Genomic DNA, 17,295 nt, shown 5'->3' with positions numbered 1-17,295 from the left:
GCATCAGTTTTTACTCATGAAGATGATGCAGGGTTTTTAATAGCATGAAATGGGCTTGACGCTGAAAGTTGAACATGTTAAAGTGGATGTGGAAATAGTCCTTACCAGAAGTGGAGCTCTTAAATCAAATTGGGCTGTTGGCGCTGATGGCAAACACCTACAGATGTTCAAAGAATTGCGGGCCGTGCCAAGAGGACCACTTGTTGATACATTTGAGTAGCTCACTGGAATCTGGTATTGTCCCCATAAGCCGGATAGAGGCCCATGTGATGACGATATTTAAATAGGGCAGTATGCCAGGACTGAGCAACTGTAAGCTCAGTAGTTTTACTCTAGCTATAGGCTGCAGTTCAGAAGATTAAGCGGTGACCTCATTGAAATGTACAAGATTGCGAAGGAGCTTGACAGGGTTGGCACTGTGGCTGTTTCACCGTTTGGGGAATCTGGAACAAGGGGGTGGGAGGGAGGTGGGACAGTCTCAGGATAAGGGCTCAATCAGTTAGGGTTGAGATGAGGAAAACCTCTTCACGCAAAAGGGTTGTGAATCTTTGGAATTCTGTACCCCTCAGGGTTGTCGATGCTCCACTGTTGAATAGATTGAAGACTGAGATAGACAGAGTGTGAGAGGAAGCTAGTGAGAAATGTAAAAGCGGATAGCAAGAGTTTCTACAGGTATTTAAAAAGGAAAAAAGTAAGTAAAGTGAGTGTTGGTCTTCTAGAGGGTGAGAATGGGGTGTTAATAGTAGATAATAAGGAAATGGCGGAAGAAAGGAACAAATATTTTGCTTCTGTCCTCACTATAGATGATACAAGAAACATTCCAGTAATAGCTGTAAATCAGGAGGTGGGAGGGAGAGAAATGACAAATGGTGAAATGACAATCGCTAGGGAAGCGATACTGAGCAAACTGATGGAGCTCCTGACAAGTCTCCTGGTCCTGATGGACTTCATCCTAGGGTCTTAAAAGAGGTGGCTAATGAGGTAGTAGATGCGTTGGTGTTAATTTTCCAAAATTTGCTGGATTCTGGAAAGGTTCCATCAGACTGGAAAGTAGCAAATGTAACCCCTCTATTCAAGGAGGCGGAGAGACAGAAAACAGGAAACTATAGGCCAGTTAGATGACGCCTGTCATGGGAAAGGTGTTGGAATCGATCATTAAGGAGATTATAACTAGGCACTTAGAAAAACTCAAGGTAATCAGGAAGAGTCAGCATGGTTTTATAAAAGGAAAATCATGTTTAACAAACTTATTGGAGTTCTTTGAAGGAGTAATATACACTGGGTAAAGGGGAGCTGTAGAAGTGCTGTACTTGGATTTCCAGAAGGCATTTGATAAGGTGCCACATCAAATTTATTGAGAAAAATAAAAGCTCATGGTGTAGGGGGTAACATATTAGCATGGATAGAAGATTGGCTGACCGGCAGAAAACAGAGAGTATGCATAAATGGGTCTTTTTCTGATTGGCAGGATATGACAAATGGAGTCCTTCAGGGGTCATACTGGGGCCTCAACTTTTTATAATTTATATAAACAACTTAGATGAGGGGAGTGAAGGCATGGTAGCTAAATTTGGAGATGACACAAAGATAGGTAGGAAAGTATGTTGTAAAGAGGACATAAGTAGGTTGCAGACAGATATAGATAGGTTGAGTGAGTGGGCAAAAATCTGGCAGATGGAGTATAATGTGGGAAAAGGTGAAGTTGTTTACTTTGGTAGGAAGAATAAAAAAGCAGAGTATTACTTAGATGGAGAATGTCTGCAGAATTCCGAGGTACAGATGGATCTAGGTGTTCTAGTGCATGAGTCACAAAAAGTTAGTATGCAGGTACAGCAAGTAATTAAGAATACTAATGGAATGCTATCTTTTCTTATGAGAGGAATTCAACATAAAAGGTAAGGATGTTATGCTTCAGTTATACAGGGCATTGGTGAGACCACATCTCAAATACTGAGTGCAGTTTGGTCTCCTTATTTAAGGAAAGATGTAAATGCATTGGAGGATGTTCAAAGGAGGTTTACTAGATTGATATCTGGAATAAGCGGGCTGTCTTATGAGGAAAGGTTAGACAGACTGGGCTTGTTTCCACTGGAGTTTAGAAGAGTGAGGGGTGACTTGATTGAAGTATACAAGATCCTGAACGGCCTTGACCAGGAGGATGTGGAAAGGATGTTTCCTCTTGTGGGTGAGTCCAAAAATAGGAGGCGCTGTTTTGGACAGAGCTGAGGAGAAATTTTTTCTCTCAGGGGGTTGTGCAACTTTAGAATTCTCTGCCTCAGAAGGCAGTGGAGGCGGGTCATTGAATATTTTTAAGGCAGAGGTAGATTGATTCCCTTACCTAACAAGAATCAGGTTATCGGGGGTAGACGGGAATGTGGAATTCAAAACACAAACAGATCAGTCATGATCTTAGTGAGTGGCAGAGCAGGTTTGAGGGGCTGCGTGGCCTACTTCTGCTCCTATTTTATACGTTCATATGTTCACATGTAGATTTTTGGCCTTTCAGGGAATGAAGAGATATGGGGAGCAGGCAGGAAAGTGGAGTTGAGGCAGAAGGTTGGCCTAGATTGTACCGAATGGCTGAGGGGCCAGATAGCCTGTTCGTGTTCATCCAAGACTCACTGATGATTGACTTGAAAGAAAAGGGAATCTCGGCATGGCTTCAGTTCACCAGTGGGTCTTGTTTTACTAAGCTAGTTGAATATTTTGGAGGAAGTTAAAAAGTTGGTGGATGATAAAAGTTCAATTGATACTATCATCTAGGCTTTCAAAAGGCCTTTGATTAAAAGTGCAACACAACTGATGTTGGACTCACTGATCCATACCCAGTTTCCCTCCCTCTTGAACAGAGTTGTTACACTGGCTGTCCTCCAGTCCACAGCACAAGTTGCAACTCAGGAGTCACAAGTTAGTAGATTCTTGTCCTGCATAATCTGAGCTGATATTTAAAATCATTACAAGTATAGCACAGAAAGATACAGCTTCGCCAACACCTGAGTGCGATCCTGAGGGAGTGCTACATTGCCAGCCCCATCTGTCTGTTCTGATCTTTCAGGTGGCTGTTAAAGATCCCATTGCTCCTACTCGGAGCTGTCTTGGCCAACATTCCTCCCTCAGTGCCACTAAAAGGAAGATGAATTACGCAGTCATGTCATTTACTTTTTGTAGAACCTTGCAATGTGCAAAACGGCTGACCTTTCCCCACATTTCAAGCAGTAATTGATGGGATTTGAGAATGTTTGGAGAATAATGATAGCTTACATTTTGATGGCATCCTATCTCATTCTATTCCGTTTTCTAGTGCAGAAACGAGGAGACCTTCCCGTTTCGCAAGTTAAACCTTACCTTCGAAGGAGAAAGTGGGTGTCTTCTCTCGGGGTGTGGACCTTCCTGACAGGGACTTGCTGAGTTTCAGGGCTTGTGCGACCTTCTTCTGAGAGAGATGCAGTCTGTTTATCAGTTCCGATGCTGAGAAACGCCGTTTCTCCTGCTCCATGCAGCCGGCGATGCACGGCATCCGACTCAAGCTGCCTGTGGCAGGTAAGCGACATTTAATCTCTGGGTCTGGCTCCAGTCCAGGAAGTGATTCTGATGGAAGCTCATCGGAGGCAGAGTCATCCAGAGGCCCAGTGTCATCCTCCAGTGAGAAGCTGTTGCTTAGGAAATCATTGTCTTTCAAGTCATTGTCGAACAGGGTACCCGAAAACATGGACTCACAGTCTAGACTCCCACTGCTGAACGACTCATCACTTGGAGAATCTGTAGAGTAAACTCTCACTTTTCTCCCTGGAAAAATAACAAGATTTTGTCAGCAAAAAACACAACATGCAAGCTTCAACCAGATGCTAAATGTACTTGAGGAGTTTTGAAGCAACCATCTGGGATGTTCTAACTCCCGCATCTGGGAGGATCTGCAACCTCAGCTCACACTCTTGGACGTGATAGAAGGAAAAGTTCATCTCTCACGTTTCTCTGTTTCTCCATTGCAATCTTTCATGTCTGTCACTGTTGTACCTGGTCTGGGCAGTCATGCCATGAATATTTCCTCCCTTGTTCCTCCAGCTCTAAGTCTGCCACCTACACACTCTCTTCATCTTCACCATGTTCAAATTCAGTCATCTCACAGTCTCCTACATTCCACATTCTTCTCCATACCACATTGTCTTTTGGAGCCCCTCACCTCTGAAACCCAAGCCTGCTCTCACCCAAACACAACTTCTTGATTTATCTTAACTTGCCTTCGACTGTTTCAAGCTAGCTGGTGTCCCGCACTGCAGATTCCTCAATATTAAAGTTGTTTGTTCAGCCATCTACAAGTCAACTCCAGAGCCACTAAGCAACTCTTAACTGAAGGAAAATTAACCCACAATAATTTGTGTGACTTGCAGAGGGCCCAATTCCAATCAGTGGAAGAAACTTGACCCAAGACTGTAGTCAATGAGCTGTAGCCATTTTACATGTGGCCAATGCTCCGGCAACCATTTTGTCACATAATAAACTGTTTGCTCTTTTTCTCTGCTCCTCACTGTCCCTGTAATACAGCATCCAAGGAAAGAACCACCTGAGTGCTGAGTGCTTGACCACTGAATGATGCATCTTCCGAGGGCTACGTTGTCCGAGAGAGGTACTGACCAAGGAATCCATCAACCAAGAACTTTACCCTCCAAGGAATTCACTGTCTAATTTGTGTGGGTTATTTTGTCATGATTAAAACAAGAAAATGCAGAAGAACCCAGACCAATCTAGTATAAAAGCAAAACACTGCGGGATGCTGGAAATCTGAATTAAAAACAGAAAATGCTGGAAAAACTCAGCAGGTCTGACTTGATGCTGACAGACCTGTTGAGGTTTCCCAGCACTTTCTGCTTTTATCCCCAACCAATCTAGCCTGGTGCCTTTTACTGAGGGCCATAATCCCACTCACTGTGCTGCTTAAGGATCACTCTTAGGAATCACAGGGCAGAAGTCAGTGCCTTTAACTCCCTGACGGTGAGTCCCTGCTAACAGCCATTCTGCTGTGGGCAGTCACCAAGAGAAAGCTGGACACTTCCAAATAGGATAATTCTGCCTCCTAATAACATTTGCCCGGAATTTGGGAGGCTTTCAATGGTGAAGAGTCAGCACTCACCATTACTGTCACCCTAAATCTGACCACAATTTCAGGATTTAGCATAAGTGCAGATTAATGGGGAAATTCTGAAATCGTGGTTTTCATTCACTGCATTGTGGACATCCTCACACAGAGCCAGAAATCACTGAAATCAATTGATTTGGTGAGAACTTCCCCTTTTACTGGAGTCAATGGGAATCAGGGGGAAAACTTTCCGCTGGTTGGAGTCATACCTAGCACAAAGGAAGATGGTTGTGGTTGTTGGAGGTCAATCATCTCAGCTCCAGGACCTCACTGCAGGAGTTCCTCAGGGTATTGTCCTCAGCCCAACCATCTTCAGCTGCCTCATCAATGACCTTCCTTCCATTATAAGGTCAAAAGTAGGGATGTTTGCTGACGATTGCACAATGTTCAGCACCATTCGCGACTCCTCAGATACTGAAGCAGTCCATGTACAAATGCAGCAAGACCTGAACAATATCCAGGCTTGGGCTGACAAGTGGCAAGTAACATTCGTGCCACGCAAGTGCCAGGCAATGACCATCTCCAACAAGAGAGAATCTAACCATCGCTGAATCCCCCACTATCAACATCCTGGGGGTTACCATTGACCAGGAACTAAACTGGACTAGCCATATAAATACTGTGGCTACAAGAGCAGGTCAGAGGCTAGGAACCCTGTGGCGAGTAACTCACCACTTTACTCCCCAACGCCAGTCCATCATCTACAAGGCACAAGTCAGGAATGTGATGGAATACTCCCCACTTGCCTGGATGAGTGCAGCTCCAACAACACTCAAGAAGCTTGACACCATCCAGGACAAAGCAGCCCGCTTGATTGGCACCCCATCCACAAACATTCACTCCCTCCACCACCGACACACAGTGGCAGCAGTGTGTACCATCTACAAGATGCACTGCAGAAACTCACCAAGTCTCCTTAAACAGCAGCTTCCAAACCCACAAACACTATCAGCTAGAAGGACAAGGACAGCAGATAAATGGTACCACCACCACCTGGAAGTTCCCCTCCAAGCCACTCACCATCCTGACTTGGAAACATGTCGCTGTTCCTTCACTGTTGCTGGGTCAAAATCCTGGAACTCCCTTCCTAACTGCACTGTGGATGTACCTACACCACATGAACTGCAGCGGTTCAAGAATGCAGCTCACCACCACCTTCTCAAGGGCAATTAGGGATGGGCAATAAATGCTAGCCTAGCTAGCAACACCCACATCCCAGGAATGAGTTAAAAAAGACACTCTCGTATGATTGTTAGAAACACCATAAAATGTTCACTGAGGTATACCTGGGGTTTTAACACTGATCTGATTAATTGATCTTCCCTTGAAAAGATAATTTTGTATTTGTGAAATGTTGTTAAATGTTTCCATTCTGATTTTTAAAAATCTAGTGATTTAACTGGAATTTTTAAAAATGAATTTTCTTCATGATATTTTGTCCTCTTCCTTAACCCCATGTGTTTGTCCCAAACTTTAATCCAGTCTCTTCAACTTTTTAAAAAAATTTTAAAAAGTGATTTGATTATTGATGCTTTTTATTTCCTGGTTTAAAGTTTTTCTGAAAGTTTTCTGAATAAAAAAAACTTCCACAAAAATTTCAACCAGGAAATAATAACGACCAATAACCAAATCACTTTTTAACACGTTTAAGACCCAACACAGCCCAAGTGGCTACCTATGTTCGCACACACAAAAAGCTTCCTGAAATCCACAGGGAAAGCATCCTCCTCAAAGAACACCACTGGCTGACAGCTAACAAAGCAATCCCATTGACAAAGGACCTCAAACAAACCCACGAACCCATCTGAAATCCCTTGGCCCCTTAGGGAATGCGTTCCACACCCTACAAACTGACGACAGCACCCACCCCCTCTCAATGGTGCACCTCTTGGTTCACTGCAAACATCACCAGCAGCAATTTGGTAACTGATCCAAGTGGCCAAGTCCCAGTTTTCAACCTTCCTTGGAAAATCTGGACAAAATTCAACTGCTTGAGGATAGGCCAGGGAAAACGTGGCCACTTGCTGCACAAGTGTCATAGAGTCATAGAGGTCTATTCAGCCCATTGAGTCTGCGCCGGTCAAACAAGTACCTAACTATTCTAATCCCATTTTCCAGCACTAGGCCCTTAGCCTTGTATTCCATGGCATCGCAAGTGCACATCCAAATACCTCTTAAATGTTATGAGGGCTTTTGCCTCTACTACCCTTTCAGGCGGTGAGTCCCAGATTCCCACCACCCTCTGGGTGAAAAAATTCTTCCTCACATCCCGGCTAAAACTCCTGCCCCTTACCTTAAATCTATGCACCCTGGTTATTGATCTCTCCACCAAGGGGAAAAGTTCCTTCCTGTCTACCCTATCTATGCCCCTCATAATTTTATACACCTCAATCATGTCCCCCCTCAATCTCCCCTGCACCAGGGAAAATAACCCCAGTCTATCCAATCTCTCCTCATAACTAAAACTCTCCAGCCCAGGCAGCATCCTGGTAAATCTCCTCTGCACTCTCTCCAGTGCAATCACATCCTTCCTATAATGCAGATTCCAGAACTGCATGCAAAACTCTAGCTGTGGCCTAACCAGTGTTTTATACAGTTCCAGCATAACCTCCCTGCTCTTATATTCTATGCCTCACCTAATAAAGGCAAGTATCCCATATGCCTTCTTAACCACCTTATCTACCTATCCCACTACCTTAAGGGATCAGTGGACATGTACACCAAGGTCCCTCTAATCCTCGGTACTTCCCAGCGTCCTACCATTCATCGTGTATTCCCAATCCTTGTTTGTCCTGCCCAAGCGCATCACCTCACACTTACCTGGATTAAATTCCATTTGCCACTGATCAGCACATCTGACCTGCCCATCCATATCCTCCTGTAATCTAAGGCTATCCTCCTCACTATTGACCACCCCACCAATTTTCGTGTCATCCGCGAACTTACTGATCAACCCTCCTACATTCAAGTCTAAATCGTTTAAATGTACCACAAACAGCAAGGGACCCAACACCGATCCCTGTGGAACCCCACTGGACACAGGCATCCAGTCACAAAAACACCCCTAAACCATCACCCTCTGCTTCCTGCCACTCAGCCAATTCTGGATCCAATTTGTCAAATTGCTTTGGATCCCATGGGCTCTTATCTTTGTTATCAGTCTCCCATGCAGGACCTTATCAAAAGCCTTGCTGAAGTCCAAGTAGACTACGTCAAATGCATTGCCCTCATCTACACACCTGGTCAACTCTTCGAAAAATTCAACCAAATTGGTCAGACATGACCTTCCCTTAACAAAACCATGCTGACTGTCCTTGATTAATCCCTGCCTCTCTAAGTGTAGATTAATTCTGTCCCTCAGAATTGCTTCCAATTGTTTCCCCACCATTGAGGTTAGACTGACTGGCCTGTAGTTCCCTGGTTTATCCCTCCTTCCTTCTTGAATAGCAGTACCACATTGGCTGTCCTCCAGTTCTCTGGCACCTCTCCTGTGGCCAGAGAGATATTGAAAATTATTGCCAGCACCCCTCCTATCTCCTCCCTTGCCTCACTCAACAGCCTGGGATACATGGAACATGAGGAACAGCTCAAATTGTGACTGGAGCCATCCAAGTCAAACCATCACGCACTTATTGAACTTTTGCACTGAGAGATCCTTCCTTGGTCACATCACAACCATTCATACTGCGTCAGTTGAAGCCGTTGAATGTATTTTAAACCTTAACATTGAATTATAACAGTTCCCCCAGCCATACCAGTAAAAAAATCCTGCCTGGCTATCTGTGAGAATTCTTTAATGTGATTGGTTGCTTGAAGAGCTTGATGATAACACTGCAGTTCCATGCTGAGAATTCCCATTAAAGAACACTACAATCAACTGTACATCGGGAGAGTTATAGTTCTCATCACAGAGATCACTGGATCTCTCAATGAGGCTTTCTTCAAGTCTCTTGAAGACTTCGCCATTGACCGCAAAGACCCAGGCCATGACCTTGCTTTCCTTGAAATTTGGAGGATCCGGATAGTATTAAAGATTCTTAACATTATTCAACGTCACTCATTGTCAGGTTCACTTTTGATGGAAACTTGTCTCTGGCCCACAGAAAGCCAGCCACCTGACGGTCAGTGAGTGAAGCTGGCTGGTTCGACAAGTATTAAGGTCAATCCCATCTTGCACAGTATGGTCGCAGATGAATCTCAAGAAGGCACGGGTGGGTATTGTCCACTTACCATGGCAACAATCAGGCTGCCAAAAATGATCTTAGTAAATATTCAAAATGTAAGTAAATGCAGGTGGGTCCCTCAAAAAGTTCTGTTCCTATAGCAACCATCAGCAGGTCATGTCTGCCGTCTGGTGGAACAGCATAAAGAATCTTTAAGAGCTAAACATTGTAGTTATTGAATATCATCAAAAACAGAAATGCACAAATGCACCACTTCATAACTGACGCCTTCTTGTAAACTCATACTCTTGCACAGAAAATCACAACCTCAGGCTTTACACATGCATCTACAATCACATCTTTAAGCTTTGCACACTAAAACATGCACATACAATTTCTCACATGTACGCTCACCCCCTCGTGCACTCAGTGAACATGCACTCACATACAGGCTCTCGCACATACTCATCTGCTATCGCTTTTTTATATTTCCATTTATAAACTAGTGTGTGCACTCATATACTTTCACTCATGAACAAATAATTTTGTGTACCCACATACTTACTCATGTACAACATTACATCCTGGCTGACTCCTACACTATTGCTCAAGGTTGTGTTTTTATAATGATATAAAGGCACCAATCACTCATAAGGGATTGTGTAAACATGTTGTGGATTCATTTAATAAGACTAAACACATGAAAACATTTATACCAAGGTAGGAAGCATCAAGACATCAGCAGCAGAGCTGTATGTGCTGTGTTCTGCTCACAGGCCAAAGTGAAACTGAGACTGACACACTTCCCTTCTAATGATGGCATGCTGCTATCCCATAAAGGCATACTCAACACACTGGCGCAAGTTGTGCATGCATATGTTAGTTTGAACTTACAATGAAGCACATGTGCATCACTGCATGCACGCACTCACACAAAAACACAAGGCAGAATTTTGCCATCGGCGAGCAGGGGGCAGGGCCCGCTCGCCGACACAAAATGATGCGGAATGACGTCGGGCGGAACCCCCAATGTCATCCCACCCCATTTAAATTTTCAGGGAGGCAGGCCCGCAGCAAAATCAGCTGTGGGCCCGCCAACCTGTCAATGGCCAATTGAGGTCATTGACTGGATTATTTTTACACTTAAAGGACCTGCCTGTCCAACCTTAAGGTTGGCGGGCAGGCCAGGAGCCCCGGCAGGAAGTAGAAAAAATATCAAACCTCATCCACCGGCGGGATGAGGTTTCATGCAGGGTTTCAAAAATTTTAATAAAGTTATTATGTAAATTATGAACATGTCCCATCTCATGTGACATTGTCACATGAGGGGGACATCTTAGGGAATTTTTTTTTCTATTTTTAATATTTTTCAACGTGGAAGCGATCTCCCTGAGGCAGCACTTAGCCTCAGGGAGATGTGCGTTCTTTCGTGTACATGCGCGAAAGAGCCCACTCTCGCTTTTGGGGAATCGCCCCCCCGCCCGCATAGGGAGCACATAGCGCTTCCCGCCGGACGTCACACTGGGCGGGCTTTAATTGGCCCACTCACGTAAAATGGCGGCAGGGCCCGCTTCTCCGCCGGGGATCGGCTCCTCGCCCGCCGGAGATTGGGTCAGGCCCACCCACCCGACAGGCAGAAAATTTTGCCCACAGTAATGCAAACACCCACACACACACATCCAGAAACATGTACTTATGGGCATATATATATGTGCACATACAAACTTGCACTGCACATGGGCATAGACATGCACATTACACAGACAGAACATGCTGGTGCAATCATACACTCTTGTGTACATTCACACTGGTTAAACACATAGTCATGCGTTATGCACTTGCTTATGCAATTATGCTTCCAACCACATACCCTCAGCATCACTAGGGTCACTTATTTCCACCTCTGTAACATTGTCCAACTCTCCCCCACCTCAGTTCATCTGCTGCTGAAACCCTTACCATGCTTTCAGTACCCTTAGACTTGACTATTCAATTCAGTCCTGGCCAGCTTCTCACATTCTCTATAAGCTTGAGGTCATCCAAACTTTTGCTGTCCAAATCCCCACTTGCACCAAGTCCTGTTCACCTCTTACCCTCTGTGCTTGCTGACCTACATTGGCTCCTTGTGAAGCAATGGCCTTGATTTTAAAATTCTCATCCTTGTTATCAAATCGCTCCTAGCCTCACCCCTCCCTATCTTTGTAATCTCCTCCAAACTTACAACCTCCCAGGGTATCTACACTTCTCTAATTCTGGCATCTTGAACATCCCCGATTTTAATTGCTCCACCATTGGTAGCTATGCCTTCAGCCGCCTAGGCCTTAAGCTCTGGGATTCCCTCCCTAAACTCCTCTGCCTTTCTCACTCTCTTTCCTCCTTTAAGACACTCCTCAAAACCTACCTCTTTGACCAAACTTATGGCCATCTGCCCTATTATCGCCTTATATAGCTCAAGGTCAAATTTTACTTTATAACATTCCTGTGAAGCGTTTTGGGATATTTTATTATATTAAAGGTGCTACATGAATACAAGTTGTTGTACACACATTCACTCACATATATACCCTCAGCACACGTACACCTGTGGAAAGATATATTGCATATGCACTTGCATTTACATACATTTACGTAAATATGCCCACACTCAAGCTCACGCACATTAACACTCTCACAATCTCCTGATCACATTATGCAAGAGGGTAGGTGCAGGTGCACATTCCTTTATTCCAGTGAATGGCTTTGAATCTACTTTCCAGTAAAAACATTGGACCATTAAGCTAGCCCAGGGACGGAGCCTCTTATAAAGTTTGTCACACAGATTCCAACAACAGATCCCCAACAAAAAGCAGCTCCATAGCCCAGCGTGTGTGGTTTTCACTCCAAAGAACTTGGTTGGTCCAGAATGGCTGGAGCTGAGCGGACATTTTATCCGGTGAGGATAGCACACCAGGGTTGGATCACGGAGAAGGGAAATTCTAGTGCTTTGGTTGGTAATCTTTGGAGATCAAGCAAGAATTTATTCAGAACATTTCCCTTTAGCAGGCTGGATGGTTCAATTATAATCCATGGTAGGTCTGGGGCATGAGATTAAATAGTTCAGATAGAATGCGTGGCCTATGTGCCTTGAGAGGAGAGTGTTTGACTAGCCTGTTTTCACTCTGTGCTTGGTTCTTCACAGATGACAGGTGTCTGCTGCTATCTTGCCCAAGTGGAAATATTTAATGTGTGACGGTGAATATTGAGAATATCCCAGCCAAATGCAATTCCCCTCTTGCCTGATGTCCACACACTTACACAATGTCCAGGTGGAGTGGCTATAGAGTGATCAGCAGCAGCTCTCAGGCTGCTAATGAAGAGGTCCTGATGGCAACTCCAGTATCCCAACTCCAAGATCAATTAACAGGAAGGCCCTGGATATATTCAGAGAGCCATTTGAAGATGCCCAGTAGTTCTTAAAATTCCTCAGTGTGTAACACCCTGCTCCATAATTTAACAACTCTGGAACTCTTTCTACTGGACTCCCATTCAGGTACAGGAATGGAAGACTCGAAACAGCACAGCACTCCAACACAATCCAGCTGAATAAACAGCGGTCTGTGCTCTGGCTGTTAGCTGGGGCATTGCTTCGGTATGACAGCTTCCTTCAGTGAAGGAAGGGCTGCAGATCCCCATTTGCCAACAGCAAGCTAGTGGCCAGTCAACGTACCTCTACCATGGCAGGGATGGTTGAGATCAGCAGCTTTCTCTGTGGAACACTATCTTGATTCTCCTGTTCTTGGGACATAAGGGGATGAAGAGACTGAATAGAAAACCAAAAGTCCATGATCTATTTGTAATGAAGGGGACACAGTGACTGAATATTGCTTCAAGAACATAAGAAATGGAAGCAGGAGTAGGGCATTTAGCTCCTTGAGCCTGCTTTACCATTCAATAAGTTCAAGGCTGATCTACTTAACTTCACTTTCCTGCCTGCTCTCCCCTAATCCTTGGCTCCCTAGTAAATCAAAAGTCTGTCCTTCTCAGCCTTGAGTATATTCAATGGCCCAGCCTCCATGACTCACAGGGGAAAAGAATTCTAAAGTCTAACGACCCTCTTGAGAGAAGAAATTCTTTCTCACCTCTGTTCAAATAAGAGACCCCTTATTTTGAAACTGTGCCCCCAGTTCTAGATGTCCCGTATGAAGGGAAGCATCCTCCCTGTCAAGCCCCCTCAGAATCATATATGCTTCAATAGGATCACCTCTCATTCTTCTAAACTCCAATGAGTACAGGCCTGACCTGCTCAACCTCTCCTCATAAGACAACCCTTTCATTCCAGGAATCAGCCTGGTGAATCGGCTCCGAGCTGCCTCCAACAAAAGCTTTGAGATGCTGCAGGGTATAATAGAAGTCAGTGGATGCTCTTTAACTTTTTTTAAAATAAAAGTTTTGTTTCTAGGTGTAAGCAACTTGCCAGGAGCGGGGGTGGGGAAGAGACGGTGGGGCCGGGTTGGGTGGGTGGATGGGCGAGGGTGGAAACAAATGACCAAGTGCCCTAGATTAATTCAAAAGCAAAATATTGTGCTTGCTGGAAATCTGAATTAAAAATTGCTGGAAATACTCAGCAGGTCTGGCAGCACTTGTGCAGAGAGAAACAAGAGTTAGTGTTGCTCCACAGATGCGGCCTGAGGATTTCCTGCATTCGCAGTATTTTGCTTCAATACACTTGTCTCCTGGGGAAGGAGGTGGGGGGGGGTTGCTTTGCCTGTTGTGTGTGGTTTGTGAAGATTTCCTACACTAAGTGTTTAACGTATATGAATTTCTCACACTCAAGGCAGTATTTACTGATGACAAGTCACAAAGATCAAATCTTGCCCGTGACTGGAGGGAGAATCCATCTGAACCCTGGAGGGAGGTGAATAAAAAAAGTAACTTGACCTTTTTTGTAAACATTTACACTTTTTTTCAACTCAGTAGATAACTGGACAGGACAGAGCAGAGGAATGAGAAATATTTACTTGTTGTTTTCTCCTGGTCTGATCCTTGTGAGGGCCGCCTCTGCAGACCACTGGACTCGCCCCTCTCAGCCTCCGCCAGCAGTGTATTGAGGGAGAAGTCACTCTTGGAAGTGGCTGTGAAGTTTCTCTCAGGGGCCAGGCTCCGGTGCGGCCAGCTGTCAGCCTTGCCCACCACCTGCCGGCCAGACAGGGCACAGATCCCTGCCGCAGTCCCTTTGGCAGGCCCACCGTCCTCACCAGCGTGGTAGAGAGTCAAGCTCTCCACCGATCCTCGCCCAGCACTGAGTTCTGACTGTGAAGCTCTGAGCCACAGTTGAGCATCCCTTTCGGCATCCCAACCACTGGAAGGCAAGGAAAACTGTTGGTTCAGCTCAGCTCTAGGTCTCAAATCTTGCTGCCTGCGAAGACCAGCTCCTGAGTCCCTCTGCGTATCTGGGTCCTGCTCATCCTTTGCTTTCCCCTCCTCGCCGTTTGGCTTCTCCGTCACATCAGGACTGAGGGGAGTGTTGATCCTCTTTTTACCATTCAGCATAAGGTCTGGCAGCACATTAAAGGAGACGCTCTCCTCCTGGCAGATGGCAATATGGTTCTTCAAGCAAGGGCTCTCATTCAGGCTGTCCTTGAGAGGTTCCATCTCCTCGCCATTGGAAATACGCATCTCTGCAGGACATCAATGAGAAAATCGATTCAGAACCAGCAGAAAGTCAGGTACAGAACTCAAACCAGCAACATCGTCAGAACTGAGAGTGCACTGAAGCAGTCTAGTATTATTGTAATTACAACACTCGTTAAAATGGCTTCATACCTCCGTCACTAAGTGCACTGCCCCCCTGTGTAGCTGAACACTACACTGCGGCAGGTCCTAGGTTTGATTGTGCTCAATTTGCTGGTCCCAGCTTGGACATGCGGTCAGGGCATTGCAATTGATGCCCGGGGCGAAAGAGAGACAAAATCAGGCAGGGCTCACCACTTTATTGAAAAGTGCATGTGTGGGTGTCAGGTGCAGGCACAGTAGTTGAATAGCCCCTTGGACTCACAGCCTAGGGTTCATCCCTCAAGATTGACCACTTGGGCAAGGATGCATTGGTAATCGGCATTATTGGAATGGTGTCTTAGCACCTCCAAGACCATATGAACATACAAATTAGGAGCAGGAGGAGGCCACTCGGCCCCTCGAGCCTGCTCCACCATTCAATAAGATCATGGCTGATCCAGTTGTAACTTCAACTTCACATTCCCACCTACCGCCAATAACCTACCCCCCCTCCCCCACAATTCCCCCCACCCATCGCCTTAATTATCAAGAATCTATCTAGCCCTACCTTAAAAATATTCAAAGACTCTGCTTCCATCACCTTTTGAGGAAGAGAGTTCCAAAGACTCACGACCCTCAAGAGAAAAAATTTCTCCTCATCCCTGAGATCAATTAACACAACGACTGTAACCAGCAGGATAAGGAAAATCTTCATTTCGATGTCACTGGTGTCAATGTGCTAGTTACTGTGGAAAGCAATACTGCAGAAGTGGGCGTCTGTAAGTTGAAGGCATGCAAAACAATTTTATCCCTTTAGCTGCTTAAAGCCAAAGGAACATTTATTTCCAAATAAATCAGCAATGCCCGTGGACAGCCACATTATACAAATCTCCAGTGCTGGTGGGAAATCATTCTTCCAGTGAGATAAACTTAACTATATCTGTTCCAAAATAAACAATTCCTGCTCACCTCCCCCCAGTCAGAACAATTACTTGCATTTTCTATAACGTCTTTTAACTTGGTAAAATATCCCAGGGTGCTTCGCTGGAGAATTATCAAATGGGATTTGACACAGGAGACATGTAAGGAGATATGAGGAGAGGTGACCAAAAGTTTGGTCAATGAGGTAGGTTTTAAGGGGGGGTCTCAGAGAGATGCAAAGGCTTAGGGAGGGAGTTCCAGAGCTTAAGGCCTAGGCAGTTTGATATGACTGCCATCTGTGGCGTGATTAAAATCGGACATGTGAAAGAGGCTGGAATTGGAGGAGCGCAGAGATCTCAGAGGGTTGCAAGGCAGGAAGAAGTTACAGCTGTAGTGAGCAGCGAGACCAAGGAGGGGTTTGAAAACAAGGGTGAGAATTCTAAAAGCGGGCACACCAGACAGGGTGAAAAGTAGAACCATGACTACAGGAGTAATGAGTGATTGGGACAACGTAAGTTATGATACTTGCAGAAGAATTTTGGATGAGCTCGAGTTTACTGAGAGTAGAAGACAGGAAAGGAGAGCACTGGGGATATGGTCAAAGTCTATGGATGAGGATTTCATCGGCAGAGGCAAGGGCAGAGATAGGCTATGTTAAGGAGGTGGATGTAATTTGTGACAGAGAAGATATGGGGCTGGATTATACGAGGGGCCATACTGTTCACCCCCTGGAAGAAACGTTGGTCAAAAGGCTGCCCTGCAGCAATATGACCCTGCGGGTGGCCTTAACAAGCTGAGGGTCGGACTTCCGCCCCCCCAGGGAAAGGAAGTAGAGCCTTTAAGAGCTGCTGGCCAATCTGATTGTCAGTCAGTTCTTGCAGCCCCAGCAGCAAGCCCTGGGAAGAAGACAGTTAATTTGGGCCATTTTGGATGGAAAGGGATTGGGCACCTAGGGGGTGGTGGGGGCGGGGTGGGGGGGAGCACGAGGGGGTTTGTAGAGGGTGGGTTTCGGATGCCAGGTAGGGAAGCACAAAGGCAGGGTACAATCTAAAGGGGGGTGCTCCCAATGCGCTTATGGCACCCCACTAAGGAGGTGCTCCCTTCCTGCCCCTTCATCAACTTTGATGAAAAATCGGGCTGGGCTTTCTCGTCCTCCTTCCACCACCCAGTGTCATTGCCGGTGAAGTGGAACAAGGCTCTGAATTGCCACTTAATTGGGCAGTCATGGGCCTCAATTGGCCTAAGGGCGGGCATGCTGCCTGGTGCCTTACCCGCCCACTGCATTATAAGGGACAGCTTGGGGGTGGGCAGGAAGGTGATGGGCTA

At 45.5% G+C, this 17,295-nt stretch overlaps 1 protein-coding gene across 3 annotated transcripts in view; it reads right to left on the bottom strand.

The window, feature by feature from the left end:
* The window catches only part of arhgef19 (Rho guanine nucleotide exchange factor (GEF) 19), an 86,753-nt gene that overhangs the window by 29,322 nt on the left and 40,136 nt on the right, over positions 1 to 17,295 (bottom strand). For 2 of the 3 annotated variants that reach the window (XM_078558092.1, XM_078558093.1), the window contains exons 2-3: positions 14,295 to 14,954; positions 3,346 to 3,786 (exon numbers count right to left, since the gene is read on the bottom strand). In XM_078558092.1, coding sequence (XP_078414218.1) covers positions 3,346 to 3,786; positions 14,295 to 14,954 — 1,101 coding nt within the window. The remainder of the gene's footprint in view (positions 1 to 3,345; positions 3,787 to 14,294; positions 14,955 to 17,295) is intronic. The other variant, XM_078558094.1, reaches the window with a different exon arrangement.

The sequence above is a fragment of the Cetorhinus maximus genome, chromosome 15 (assembly GCF_964194155.1).
Source record: "Cetorhinus maximus chromosome 15, sCetMax3.hap1.1, whole genome shotgun sequence".
NCBI classification, from domain to species: domain Eukaryota; kingdom Metazoa; phylum Chordata; class Chondrichthyes; order Lamniformes; family Cetorhinidae; genus Cetorhinus; species Cetorhinus maximus.
The sequence above is the reverse complement of the archived record's forward strand: the minus strand, read 5'-3'. Positions and strand labels throughout refer to the sequence as shown.